We start from the raw sequence: 12,642 nt of genomic DNA on the forward strand, positions 1-12,642 counted from the left end.
AATGGCTTTAAATCTTACGCTATTAAAAAAAAAGTGGATAAATGAAGTAATAACCATCCAATAACAAACAGGCAAAAGACGGCAAAAAATGTTTGGAAATATCAGAAAGTGACACTAAATTTAATAACTATTTCCACTGTATAGAAGAATAAAAAGTAGTAGGAGCTACAGCCCCATTTCTGTTGCATTTCTACTCCCCACAGGACATTTGCCCCCCTCTCTTGTTTTTCTTTTGTTCAGGAGTAGAGCAGGAGCTCCACCTTGTGTTCTGTGGTACTCATGTCCACATCAGGCTGCACTCTTGTTGCCTCGAGAAGATGGAAGAGACTACTGAACGGTTGTCACATTTTTTTGCCACATCTGGTACACAGAATCAGATCACAGATCACTAGGACCTCACAAAGACAGACACCAGTTCAGGGGAGATGTCTTGGATGTTACAGTAATTTTGTAAAAGATGAAAGGAGAATGTACTTGACTGTTCCATCAAGGCATGGTACAGGTCAGAAAATCTGATCACTAGATCATCTAGCCAAACGAGACAGATGTAGCCCCACAAGAAGCATACATCCTCCTTAGTCTTCATAGCTGGGACAGGGTATATAAAAGTGCCCAGGCAAGGACATGATATCAGCAACAGGTACAATTCAGTGAAGACTATCGTCAGTATATTTTGAACCATGCAGGTATCCAGCAGAGTACTGGGATCAAAACAGAAACTGAGTCCAAGATAGAAATGCAAAATGAATGCCAAAGGCTTCCTGAAGCATCGTAACTCCTCCTCCTCAAAACATGAGGAATACACATACCATACCAGCTCTCTGTGAAGAGCACATGAAATCAAAGATGGGCTTCTCAAGTTACCAGAATAAGCACTTGAAGTTAAAGACGTTTCTAAATACGTGGCAATTTTCATTAATGCCTGGGAGAAGGACAAATTATACAGAGGTCAATAGTGCCAAACTTAGATCTGATGTACCTGAAACATACTCTATAAAGAAAGAACACTTGAGGTAATACTCTTCAAGGTCCTTGATTCCCAGCTGGCAGTAAACACCAGATTAATCATCAGCAACAACAAGCACCAGAGCCAAGACAGTCTGAATACAGCATATTATACAACCTCTAATATTGTAGTCACTTGTTCTGTTTTAGTATACCAAATTGACACAAACACTCCTTACTTACAGTATCAGACAATTAAATCTGATGACCGTTTAAACCTTCATGGCAAATGCAAACGTGAAGGGGGAAGGAAGAGTCAGGAAGTCTTAGTATATTCAGACTGGACAAAAGACAGCAGGAACCTCTGGTCTCAGGTCTGGTGTAAGACTAGCTTTGAGAAGGCTGATGTTTATCAGCACCAGAGATTTTCACATTGTACAAAGGTTGGGGCTAAGCTCCAAGAAAAAGAGGCAGATGCATTGCTAATTGTGCCATCACCTTCAAAACAGTCATCTGGAGATTCTGATCCTTCTTTTTAAGATTTGAGAGGCTGAGGCCAATTTTTCTACAACATGCTCTTTGACAAAGCAACAAAGAAACTGGAGGTGGAAAACATGCCAATAGAATAGTTGAAACTTGCAGAGATTTCAAGGCTATCAAGTAGTCTCTGCAGAAGCCATATGATAATACGAAGGCAGTCAGAGGTTCTATGTACAAAATCCAAGAGGGCAAAATCAGTCAAATGAGATTTAGAACTTAAGGTAAACCATGTTTTCTGAAGAATATTCAGACTACAAAGTGTTCTGCCTTACCAAATGGTTGATAGGAAATGGAATGTCTCTGTATTGGATCTGGCTGGGATGGAGTTTATTTTCTTCATAGCAGCTTCTATGGTGCTGTGTTTCAGATTTACCATCAAAACAATGCTGACAACACACTAATGTTTTAGCTGTTACTGAACAGTGCTTGCACAGCATCAAAGCCTTCTCTGTTTCTCATTCTGCCCCCTGCAGTGAATAGATTGGGGCGGGGGGGTGGGGGGGGGGGGGGGGGGGGGTGCACAAGAGGTTGGGAGGGGACAAATCCAGACACATGTCCCGAAATAACCAAAGGGTTATTCCATGCCATATAATATCATTCTCAGCAATAAAAAGGGAGAGGTGGAGGTTGAGGGGGTTAGCTATCTTTTCCTCTGGAAATGGCTGGACATTGGTCTATCCATGAGAGGTGGTGAGTGATTGCCTTTGCAACACTTAGTTTTCTTTCTCTCTTCCTCCACTTACTAAATAACTTTTTATCTCAACCCACAAGTTTTCTTGCTTTTACTTTTCCCTTCCTCTTCCCCCTGCCCACTCCCAGTGGGATAGGAAAGTGACCAAGTGGCTGTGTGGTGCTGTCAGGGTCAAGACACACTTGTGCAGTGAGTATGCTATTAATTCTACAGGATGCTCTGTCTGTTGAGACTGGATGCTTTTTATACGTACATTCACTTGGAGTGTACCCATGTATTATCACTCAAAAAGCCAATCCACATTGTCCAGACCAGAGGAAACCTCTGGCTCTGCTTTTGTCTTAAGCTAACCAGCTGACAAAACTCCTCTCTCCCCACACATGATCTTCTTGCACCAGAGTCAGTAGGATATGGCAGAGGTGCAGCTAAGGCTACCACTGAATCTTCATTATACATTTCCATAATAAAAATGTTTCATTATCGCTTCTTAGTTATAATGAAGGTCTTTCAATTGCTCCTAAATTCAGCTACAGGCAGTACAGGCACTGTTTATTAATAGATAAAGTACCTTTTCTTATTCCATCCCCCACTTAAGAGGCATCCTAAGCCTACAGCTTAGCATACCTGACTACTGCTATTAACCAGAGATTCCTTCACACTGCTGGAACCCAGTGTTTCTCTGAGGCCTGAAACAACAGGAATCCACTCTGGTCTGTAAAGCTGGATGTTACAAGTGTACCAAGAACAAAAATCACCACTTTTTTTTTTTTTTAAGAAATATCCTAATCAGAATCAGCTGTTTTACCTGCTGAAGCCATCCCCTGTGGTAGATCACCTCAAACTCGATAAGTACTTTTGCTACTTTGTTGTAGTTGCGGATTATGCGCTTGCCATCTGGTGTTTGCAGAGCAGCCGGGTGCCGCTGGAAAGACTCCATGGGCTCATGGATCCTATGGAACAGGTGGCGTGCCCACAAGATCTTACCAGCTATTGGAGGCAGATTACGAGCCAGTGGAGGGTCCTGCTTCTGCCTACTGTAGATCTTACAGACTCTTTCTATGTCATGACCGTAGTTTTGAAGTATTTTCTGATACTTTTCATCAATGCCAAGATTCGGGATTTGTAATCTGCTTAGAAAAACAATAATCATTAAAAAAATTCCTTCAATACTTCTGTGAAATTCTTCTGATGCATTCCAGACTCCCTTGCATTCTTTAGAAAATAACTACTTTAGCAGCAGAGTTTTCACTAAAGCTTGAACAAATGCTGTCACAACCTGATTCCAAACAACCAAGATTTAGACCAGATAGAAGTTTCCAAGTAAGCCTACACATTTTTTGTTTTATCACTGTTTTCAAATACTGAGCTAAAATTACATACACCAAACTGTAACCAATCCACCACTAGCACTCTACTCCATTAAACAGAATATTAGAAGAAAACTGATCCAATAAAGAATGAGGCTACTTTGCAACAATGTGAATTTATCAAGACAAATTTCACTGTTTCCTAATACAAGCATTTTAGTCTCTCCTAACTGCACTGTGGTAACAAATTAATGCCATTGTTCAAGGACAAAGCTAAGGCAAATATGCTAACAGCCATAAAGTATTCCTGTACTTACGCTAATTTTGAAAGATTAAGTTCAAAGTCCACTTATATTTTGCATTTTCCGACAGGGTTTTTATTCATCCACACTGCTGAGAACACATCCCTTAACAGAGTTGAACACTTGAGTGAGAGGAGGTTGAGTTGCTTGTATTTAAGGAGATGCCTCCTGATCTGCTCCCCCCTTTCCCACCATACTCAAAGTGTTATTTCCATTGCCTGGCATAATTCTAGCAATCTAGATAGGACATAGTACCTTTCAAATTTCTTCAACATATTCAGTGCTCTTTCAGTGCTCAGAATATTTTCAAAGGTGATGTCCATGAAAATCCTTAATTGATCCTGAAGGACAGCAAATAATTCTACAGCAGAGAACTACATAAGGCACACACCTCAAATATATGAGTTATTATCTGACAGGATTTATCATGCACTACATTAGAACGAAATTTGTTTATGTGAAACTAACCTCAGTAAGTATCAATTTTCCCTTTTTTCCTTCCCTCAAGAATTAAACAAAATACAACCAACTTTCAAGGCATTTTCTTTCCAAGTTCCCTCTGTAACTGTGCAAGCAACAAATGCTTTTGTATCCTCAAACATTTCACCATGCTGAGAGCCCTCAAAGAATGTTTGCTTATCTCTTTGGCAGCCAAAGCAAGCCAAGCATTTATTTTCTTTTTTTTTTTATTCTACAAATACCCTTTCCTTCCACCAACTTGTGATTTCAGAACTATGGGAAAGTTAATTATCTGACTTATTTGTGCTACGCTCCCATTCACCCAATGAAATTATCCACTTCCATGTTATTCTTGCTAGTATAACTTCCAAATAAAGTACAGTAATGAAAAATCCTTTTGTTGGAGGCCCTCGAGGCCCTTCCTGGCCTATTCCATGAAACTAGTCTGAAAGTTAGGTAATAAATGCAAGCTTTAAAGTGGAGATACATTAATTTTTCAATTTCGGAATACAAATTTTGAGATTTGCATAAGTTGTTTGGTGGTAACTCAGATAGAGGTATTTTTGTTTTCATGAGGATTCATCAGTAAATTAAATTCTTATCTGATTCATAAAACCTACATGAAGATCATTTATCTGTTTGCAAAACTCTTCATAGTCTTGGTCAAAATCAGTCTTCCGTTGATCCAAGAAATTGTAATGCCTTTTCTTCATGATGTCAACAATGCTCTAAACAGTTTCACAGAAAAAGAAAGTTATCACCAAAAAATTGTCTTATCAAAAAGACTTACCACACAGGCTGTGCACATTCACATTTTATCTTTGCCATTAGTTACCAGTATGTGCTGAGCAATATAAGCAAACCACTTAAATGACGTATTTGCAGGAAACAAGTTGGTGCACCGGCCATACGAATTTCATTTATATTATTTACTTCTGGTTTAAATCAGTTAGAACTGACAGAAAATTCAGACTCTTGCTTTTCATCAAAGACATTTGTTACCCGTTAAATATTCTCTCATGTAGAGGCTCATTATTTCTGTTTAAAAGCTAACAAAGTTTAACATAGACAAATATTTTCCCATTAGTATTTTCCATGTCTTTAAATTAACTGATTCCATAGAAAACAGACTATTCAAAAGTCACAGTAAGATGCAGCACATCACCAGCCCAGGATTTATTATTCCTGGCTTCTCTTACATAGCTGCTGTCCACTCAAATGAAAGTAGGTCTTAATTAGCATCTCCCTTGAGCTATACACACAGTTAAAGGACTCCTAATGATGAACCACTGTTCAACACGCTAGTAGTTTACCACAATACAGCTATGAAGCTCAACATATTTTCAGCGCAGCAGACTTCCACCATTTTATTATAAGTCAACTGAACTTCAGTTTTATTGCTTTGCTGTAAATAAAAAGTCCATCTTTTCCTCTATAAACAAGTAAATCCTAGATAGCACCTAAGTGGCAAAGTATAAAGAACTGCAACATTAATAACTTACTATTTTAAAAATTTTTCAAGTCATATAATCGGTCACATAACTATAGCTGCAGTGCACGTCAAATACCTCAGTACCTCCATTTTGTCACCGTTAAAAAAGTACAATCACTTTCTGCCCTTTATGCATACCAACCAGAACCTTCCAGGTAGTACTTTCTACCTAAGCATATATAATTTCCCCTTAACCCCGCCTCCCACAAATGAAATTTACTTCACAGTAACTAGCTCTTACTTTAGGACTTAAGTGCTGCAATGGACAATGCAGTATATCTGTCTAGAGTTTGCAGACTGCACCACAGCCTGGGCTAATGGTCACAGGGAGCTTTTCAAATACAAATGCCTCAAATAAATGAGATGTCTGTGTTCCAGGCTACCAAAACAGTACCTTCAGAACATGACCTGAAAATTCTCAGCAACCTGAGTTGCTGAGAAGCCTGCTGGCACAGCTTTAGAAAGCAGCTCTCAGTGAAGGGAGCAAAAGTTAGAGCAGCCCACACCTATCCTGCCCATCTGGAATAGTCTTGGACCAAGCTATCCTTCCAGTTGTGCCCAGGTTTCTTCTCAGAAGACTACAGAAGAAAACAAAGGAGAAAACTGGCTACTGTGAAGGATGCAGTCAAGGAATCAAAACCCCAGACTGCAAAAGGGTGTGAATCGAACCAGGATGGACCACGGAATGCTTGCATTTTACCCTACGGTTATTTAACTAAAGCAAAGTGATTTACTCAAGGCCATAACAAAAAGGAAAAGGACAGGTTAAAGCAAATTAGAATGCCACATTTGCCTGTTCTGCCACTGTATCACATGTGATCTCTAAAATCAGTCTACAAACTCCACACATGGAATACTTCTGGTTTATTTTGGTATTTACAAGTGCCATAATTATGACACTGCACTAAGAAAGATGTACAATAAAGTAAGTTAACTCAGGCTCAGTAAAAGCAGGGAAGACTCTGCTTGCTAGAAAAGAAAGTTAATCTTGGAAAGAAGGAAGGAAGGAAGGAAAAGAAGATGATTTAGCATATTTATATTCTTAGAAGAGCTCCTTGTTCAAGTCTCAATCCTACTAAATAAAAGGACCAGGAAAGAAACCTGAATAGCAATACTAACAAGGAAAGGGATTTTGCTGTTACAAAAGAAAAGGCCTAAACTCAAAGAGCTTTCCAGAGCAAACCAGCTAAGACGTTTCTCTTCCTCCCCCACCCTAAAGATAGCCATCTGCAAATTAACTCTTTCTTCCTTCATAAAACACAAAGCTGATGATTGTACTCTAGATCTAGAGTACAGATTTTAAGTAAACCTAATAATCTGTTTTGCTGGAATTAAGCTCGCTATTTCCTTAATGAAACAAAGTAAATCTGAGAGTCCAAGGTTTTTTTCTCTGTTTAAAAAAAATGACTTATTTCAAGAAATTGAAGTTATATTTGGTGGTATTTATGCAGCACAAAAATGGAACTGGGTCTTGTTTCACCCCAAGCTGCAAGGAAAATCTGACTGCAGCACTAACCACCAGGACAATGGAGCCAGCCTCAGTGGCAGGCACTGATCAGGTACCCCTAGAATAATGGGCAAGAGATGAAGACAGCCTACCATTTTGGTCACAGTACACTTTCATAGTTAGCAAAACATTTGTAAAGACCGAAATGTTGCAATTCTCACATTTTCTCCTGATCATAACACAAAGCCATGGCTCCAATTACTCCTGTTACAAAGTCCCCCCATTTTGTTGTTTTTTTCCATCAACTCTGATTTTAACATACCTCTTTCACATATCCACCTGCCCCTTTTCATCTTGTCTGCTTGCTTCCCCAGCAATCACATATTTACATCATTAACTATTACCCAGTAATTTGAGCACAACTTACAGAATTAATTTTTTTCTTGATAAACACTTATCTAATTCTCATAATTATTTATTGTTTAAAGTTCAAGTCAGACTGACAGGATATACAAAATTTACTGTGTACCTCATATTTTATGATGATTCCTTCCAATCCCTCTATCTTAGACTCCTGTAGAACTGAGTAGGTTTTCACAGTATTGAAAACATCTATTATCTTTACCAGACGTCGATGAAAGGTTTCAAATTTTCCAAAGATATACATCTCACTAAAATCAAACTGTCTTTCAGCTGGATTTTGTTCTAATTTCTCTTTTATCTTGTGAAAGCAATTTTGATACTCCTAAAAACAAAGAAGAATTTAGAAGAGTGTCAAGCATACAATAAAAGGCAGCGTCCTCAGCTAGAACAAAATTTATGCAGACAGATATTATCCTAACTTGATAGCAAGTAGAAGTTTCATCAATAAACAATCATGAACACTATAAAGACAGTAACAGAATTTGTCTCTGAAAACTAACCTATCAATAGCATTACAGGATCACACATTTCATCACATGAATGAACTGCACATATATGTATTTGTACATTCCATCCTTAGCTAGTGTGAAATTCTGTTCCCTCCATTTTATAGTAGGGCTTGATGCGTTTACTGAATATCCAAGATGACAACCCAGATTTCAGTTTTCAGAGACTGAAAATAATGATTGTGTGCTGAGCAGTTTTATTGAGTAATAATGTTTCAAATTTTCCAAAATCACTTTCTAGAACAAAAACCCTTCTAAAGTTAGAATACTGCTCCATAGAAGCTTCCAGCTTTCACTCTGCTTTCTTAACTGGGCACAAACCTTACTCCAAACATGCTAAAATTAAATTCTTCCTAAAGTCAGACTACATAGTCAATGGATTTGCCTGAAATGGTTTCTTTCAAGAGTAGTTCTCTTTAAAATACAATGTTCATTATTTTTAGCACATATAGGTATGAGTAACCCCACCTGGAGATATTAATACAAAGGGCCCAGAGTTTCCTAAGTTATTAGTGATTTAAATCTTAAATTTTAATCTACTGATTTTCTGAAAGCTTTTGGAACTAATAAGACTCAAATAAAAACCTAATCTTTCCTCATATTTTAATGCAGCAACTGAATAATTTGCTGTATCTTTATAGAAATATACGAATTTACTGCTCATTGCTGGTGGTAAGTCGTCATATAATTTACACTGATTTCTGCTAGAACTCTGCAAGATTTGTTGCTTCAGAAGGTGTCAGGATAAAGTACTAGTCTTCCAAGCACATATTATTAAGAAATCAAAAAGTAATAAAGGAGAAAACTTAATATGAACCTTCTGATATCTAAAGGGAGGCTATCAAGAAGACAGAGCTAGACTCTTCGCAGTAACACAAGGACAGAGGCCACGAGGCAATGGGCATAAATTGAAACAGAAGATGTTCTGACTGGATGTAAGGAGAAAATCTTTCACCCTAAGGACAGGCAAGCAGTGACAGAGGTTGCCCAGAAAGGCTATGCAGTCTCTCCATCCTCAGACAACTTCAAGATAGGACTAGATAAAGGCCTGGGCAACCAAGTTTAATCTCATAGCTGCCCCTGCTTTGGCTTTGAGCACAAGGCTGACCTAGATACCTGCTGAGGACCCTTCCAAGCTGAATTAATTTCCCAAAACCGTCATGGAAGTGTATGCAAACAATAAACGCTACCTTCCTTTATGTTCAACAAGGCCAAATGCCAGGTCCTGCACTTGGGTCACAACAACCCCATGCAATGCTACAGGCTTGGGGACAAGTGGCTGGAAAGCTGCCCTGCAGAAAAGGACCTGGGGGTGTTGATTGACAGCCGGCTGAATATGAGCCAGCAGTGTGCCCAGGTGGCCAAGAAGGCCAACGGCATCCTGGCCTGTATCAGAAATAGTGTGGCCAGCAGGAGCAGGGAGGTGATCGTGCCCCTGTACTCGGCACTGGTGAGGCCGCACCTCGAATCCTGTGTTCAGTTTTGGGCCCCTCACTACAAGAAGGACATTGAGGTGCTGGAGCGTGTCCAGAGAAGGGCGACGGAGCTGGTGAGGGGTCTGGAGCACAAGTCTTATGAGGAGCGGCTGAGGGAGCTGGGGTTGTTTAGCCTGGAGAAGAGGAGGCTGAGGGGAGACCTCATCGCTCTCTACAACTACCTGAAAGGGGGTTGTGGTGAGGTGGGTGTTGGTCTCTTCTCCCAAGTGATGAGTGACAGGACAAGAGGAAATGGCCTCAAGTTGCTCCAGGGGAGGTTCAGGCTGGATATTAGGAAACATTTCTTTACTGAGAGAGTAGTGACACACTGGAATAAACTGCCCAGGGAAGTGGTGGAGTCAGCATCCCTGGAGGTGTTCAAGGAATGTGTGGATGAGGCATTGTGGGACATGGTTTAATGGGCATGGTGGTGGTTGTTCATTGATGGTTGGACTTGATGATCTTACAGGTCTTTTCCAACCTTAGGGATTCTGTGATTCCCAACGAGTCCATGCAATCTGAACAGCTGAATTCTTCTCAGTTCACTAAATTGCCCTTTCTAAAGGTACAGCTAGTCCACATATCTTTGGAATATATTCAGCTCAGTAACCTTCTCTGTTTTCATTTCTATCACACATCTCTCCTCATCATGTGAGAAGAAACTTTCTAGAGAAACTCAGGCATGAAAATCCAAGTAATTATCATATAAGAAACACAGTTAAGTTAGGCTAAGCATTGAAATCCTGTTTCCGGAACATCAACAGACACTGGACTAAATACCCGTTAGCTCTAATATAAAACACTCTGGTTCCAACGGGTATTTTTCAGTTGCTTCGTTTTCCTTCATTATAACATTGCTTCCTCATATAAAATAAAGTCTTCCTAATCATGCCGTCCTAAATCTCACCTTATATTCTGTTTTCCGCATGCTCCTCCCACCTACCTGTTTAAGTCTAATGGCTGCTTGTAGCTTTTCCATAACTTTCTCCTGAGGTTGATTCCAGATGGTGGCCGTATTGTTGTTTGTAATGTAAGATTTACATGCTGTGATCATTTGATTGGTCACCTAAAAGCAGTTTTAACCTTGTGAAAAAAACATTTCAAAACAAAACAGATCTTGCCCTTCTTTCAGTCTCATCCCATACCTCTGACTCCACCGGCCTAAACCCTGCAAAATACCAATATCAAATACCAGCCACATAGACTGTCCTCCTGGCAATATCCAGCCGCCAGATCATTACACCACCAAAATGTTGTTGATTAACTACGCTCATCCTAAACCTAAACACCTTGTACCAACCTTGAAATTACATTGAGGACTACAAAATCATAAGACTTTGGCACTTCTGAAAGCAAAGGCAAAAATCAAGGGCCCATGAGACTATGAATATTAAAAAACAGGTCGTCCTTCCAACTCCGTTTCTTTCTTTATGCAATCACAAGAAGGTTTAAGGGCTATATAAACTTAACTGGTTTTACAAAAAACAGCTCACCGCAGGCAAAACTCATTGTAACAAAAAGTTCCTCAATCTATGCACAGCAGGGTTGAGATTAGCCCTGATCTTCAAGAAGTCTGAAAAAATTCTTACAACTCCAAATTACGGACAGTAAAATAATTTCTAATTTTGAAAGAGTTTTATCACTATTTCCAATTCTCTATACATTCAAAAAGCAGCATTAAATTGACCAAAATGCTGCCTCTTCAACTGCTTGGTCCCTTTGTGTTTTCCGTCTCTCACTCAAGCAACACCACATAAAAAAAATCTGTGAAAATTTCCTTTCACACTGTAGCACCAACCTTCACAAACAGCGAGGATATCTTTTCAGACGTGTTGTAATACTGAGAGATACTCTGAATCATTTTAATTGTGTTTATGAGTCCTGGAATAGCATCCACCATGGACACCTGGAAAGAAACACACAGTCTGAACTCTGCTGGGTATTTCCATTACCATACATTAGCTCAACTCCTAGAGAACCCAGGAGCCTTATGAACATGGTCTTCCTAATGTTTCTGACTCTGTTTCCCTGCCTCTCCTGCAGAGCTGCCTCTTCTACTTCACCCTCCAAGCTCTACAATTCAATTTTGGGGAAAAATTTTCACTAGAGTCTTGGCTGGAAGAATTCTGGTCAGCGAGTGAAAATTGATAGAGACAAAGGCCTCTTCAAAAGTACCACTCATTCACAGAAAGTATGTTTGTACACCGTTTTGCTAAACCTGATGTAAGCTTACATATAAAGACAGCCCAAAAATTGCATTAAGACTCATGGCACTCACTTGACTAAAGGAACCATGACAAACAATTTTCCTGTAGCACTGGCATTTAGATCATAAAAAATTATATACAATAGATGAAGTGCCTGGGAGGAGGTGATCTTACAGCCCATTGTTCAGGGTGCAGATGCCCAGGCGCTGGCAGCAGGGGCGGCCCCTGTGAGGAGCGGCCGGGGCTGCCCCCTGCCGGACACAGCCGGTTCCCGCCGGCTCCAGCGGCCCCAGCGCAGGGCACAGCTGAGCCCCTCAGCCGCGGCGGGAAAGCCCCTGTGAGAAAGGGCGAAAGGCTGCCCGGCAGCCAGGGCTGAGGGAAGCGGGGTGAGAAACAGCCCTGCGAGCCCCGAGGGGAGGGCGGGAGGAGGTGCTCCAGCAGAGATTCTCCTGAGGCCTCTGGAGAGACCCAGGTGGGGCAGGTGTTTCCCTGCAGCCCCTGGAGAGGCCCCAGGCTGGAGCAGGGAAAAGTGTGGGGAGGAGAGAGCTGCAGAGAGGAGCTGTTATGGACTGACCACAGCCCCCCACTCTCCATACCCCAGGGGGAAGGAGGACGAGAAGTCAGGAGTGAAGGGGTGAAGCCAAGCCTGGGAAGAAGGGGGTAGGTGGAGAGATGTGATTTTAATTTTTCTCTTTCTTTCTCACTACCCAAACCTATTTTCACTGGCAATAAATTAAGTTACTTTTCCCCCAGTCGAGTCTGTTTTGCCCATGATGATAATAGGTAAGTGATGCCCTTGTCTTTGTCTGAAAAATCCACAAGCTTTTTCATCCGATATTCTACCCCTC

General features: G+C 40.5%; 1 protein-coding gene across 1 annotated transcript in view; it reads right to left on the reverse strand.

Annotated features, from left to right (window-relative positions):
- DNAH5 (dynein axonemal heavy chain 5) overlaps nucleotides 1-12,642 on the reverse strand; it is a 135,694-nt gene that overhangs the window by 104,545 nt on the left and 18,507 nt on the right. The window contains 6 exon segments of the mRNA XM_059836066.1: nucleotides 2,982-3,303; nucleotides 4,041-4,126; nucleotides 4,865-4,972; nucleotides 7,713-7,928; nucleotides 10,531-10,653; nucleotides 11,386-11,493. Coding sequence (XP_059692049.1) covers nucleotides 2,982-3,303; nucleotides 4,041-4,126; nucleotides 4,865-4,972; nucleotides 7,713-7,928; nucleotides 10,531-10,653; nucleotides 11,386-11,493 — 963 coding nt within the window.

This window comes from Gavia stellata, chromosome 3, assembly GCF_030936135.1.
Source record: "Gavia stellata isolate bGavSte3 chromosome 3, bGavSte3.hap2, whole genome shotgun sequence".
NCBI lineage: Eukaryota > Metazoa > Chordata > Aves > Gaviiformes > Gaviidae > Gavia > Gavia stellata.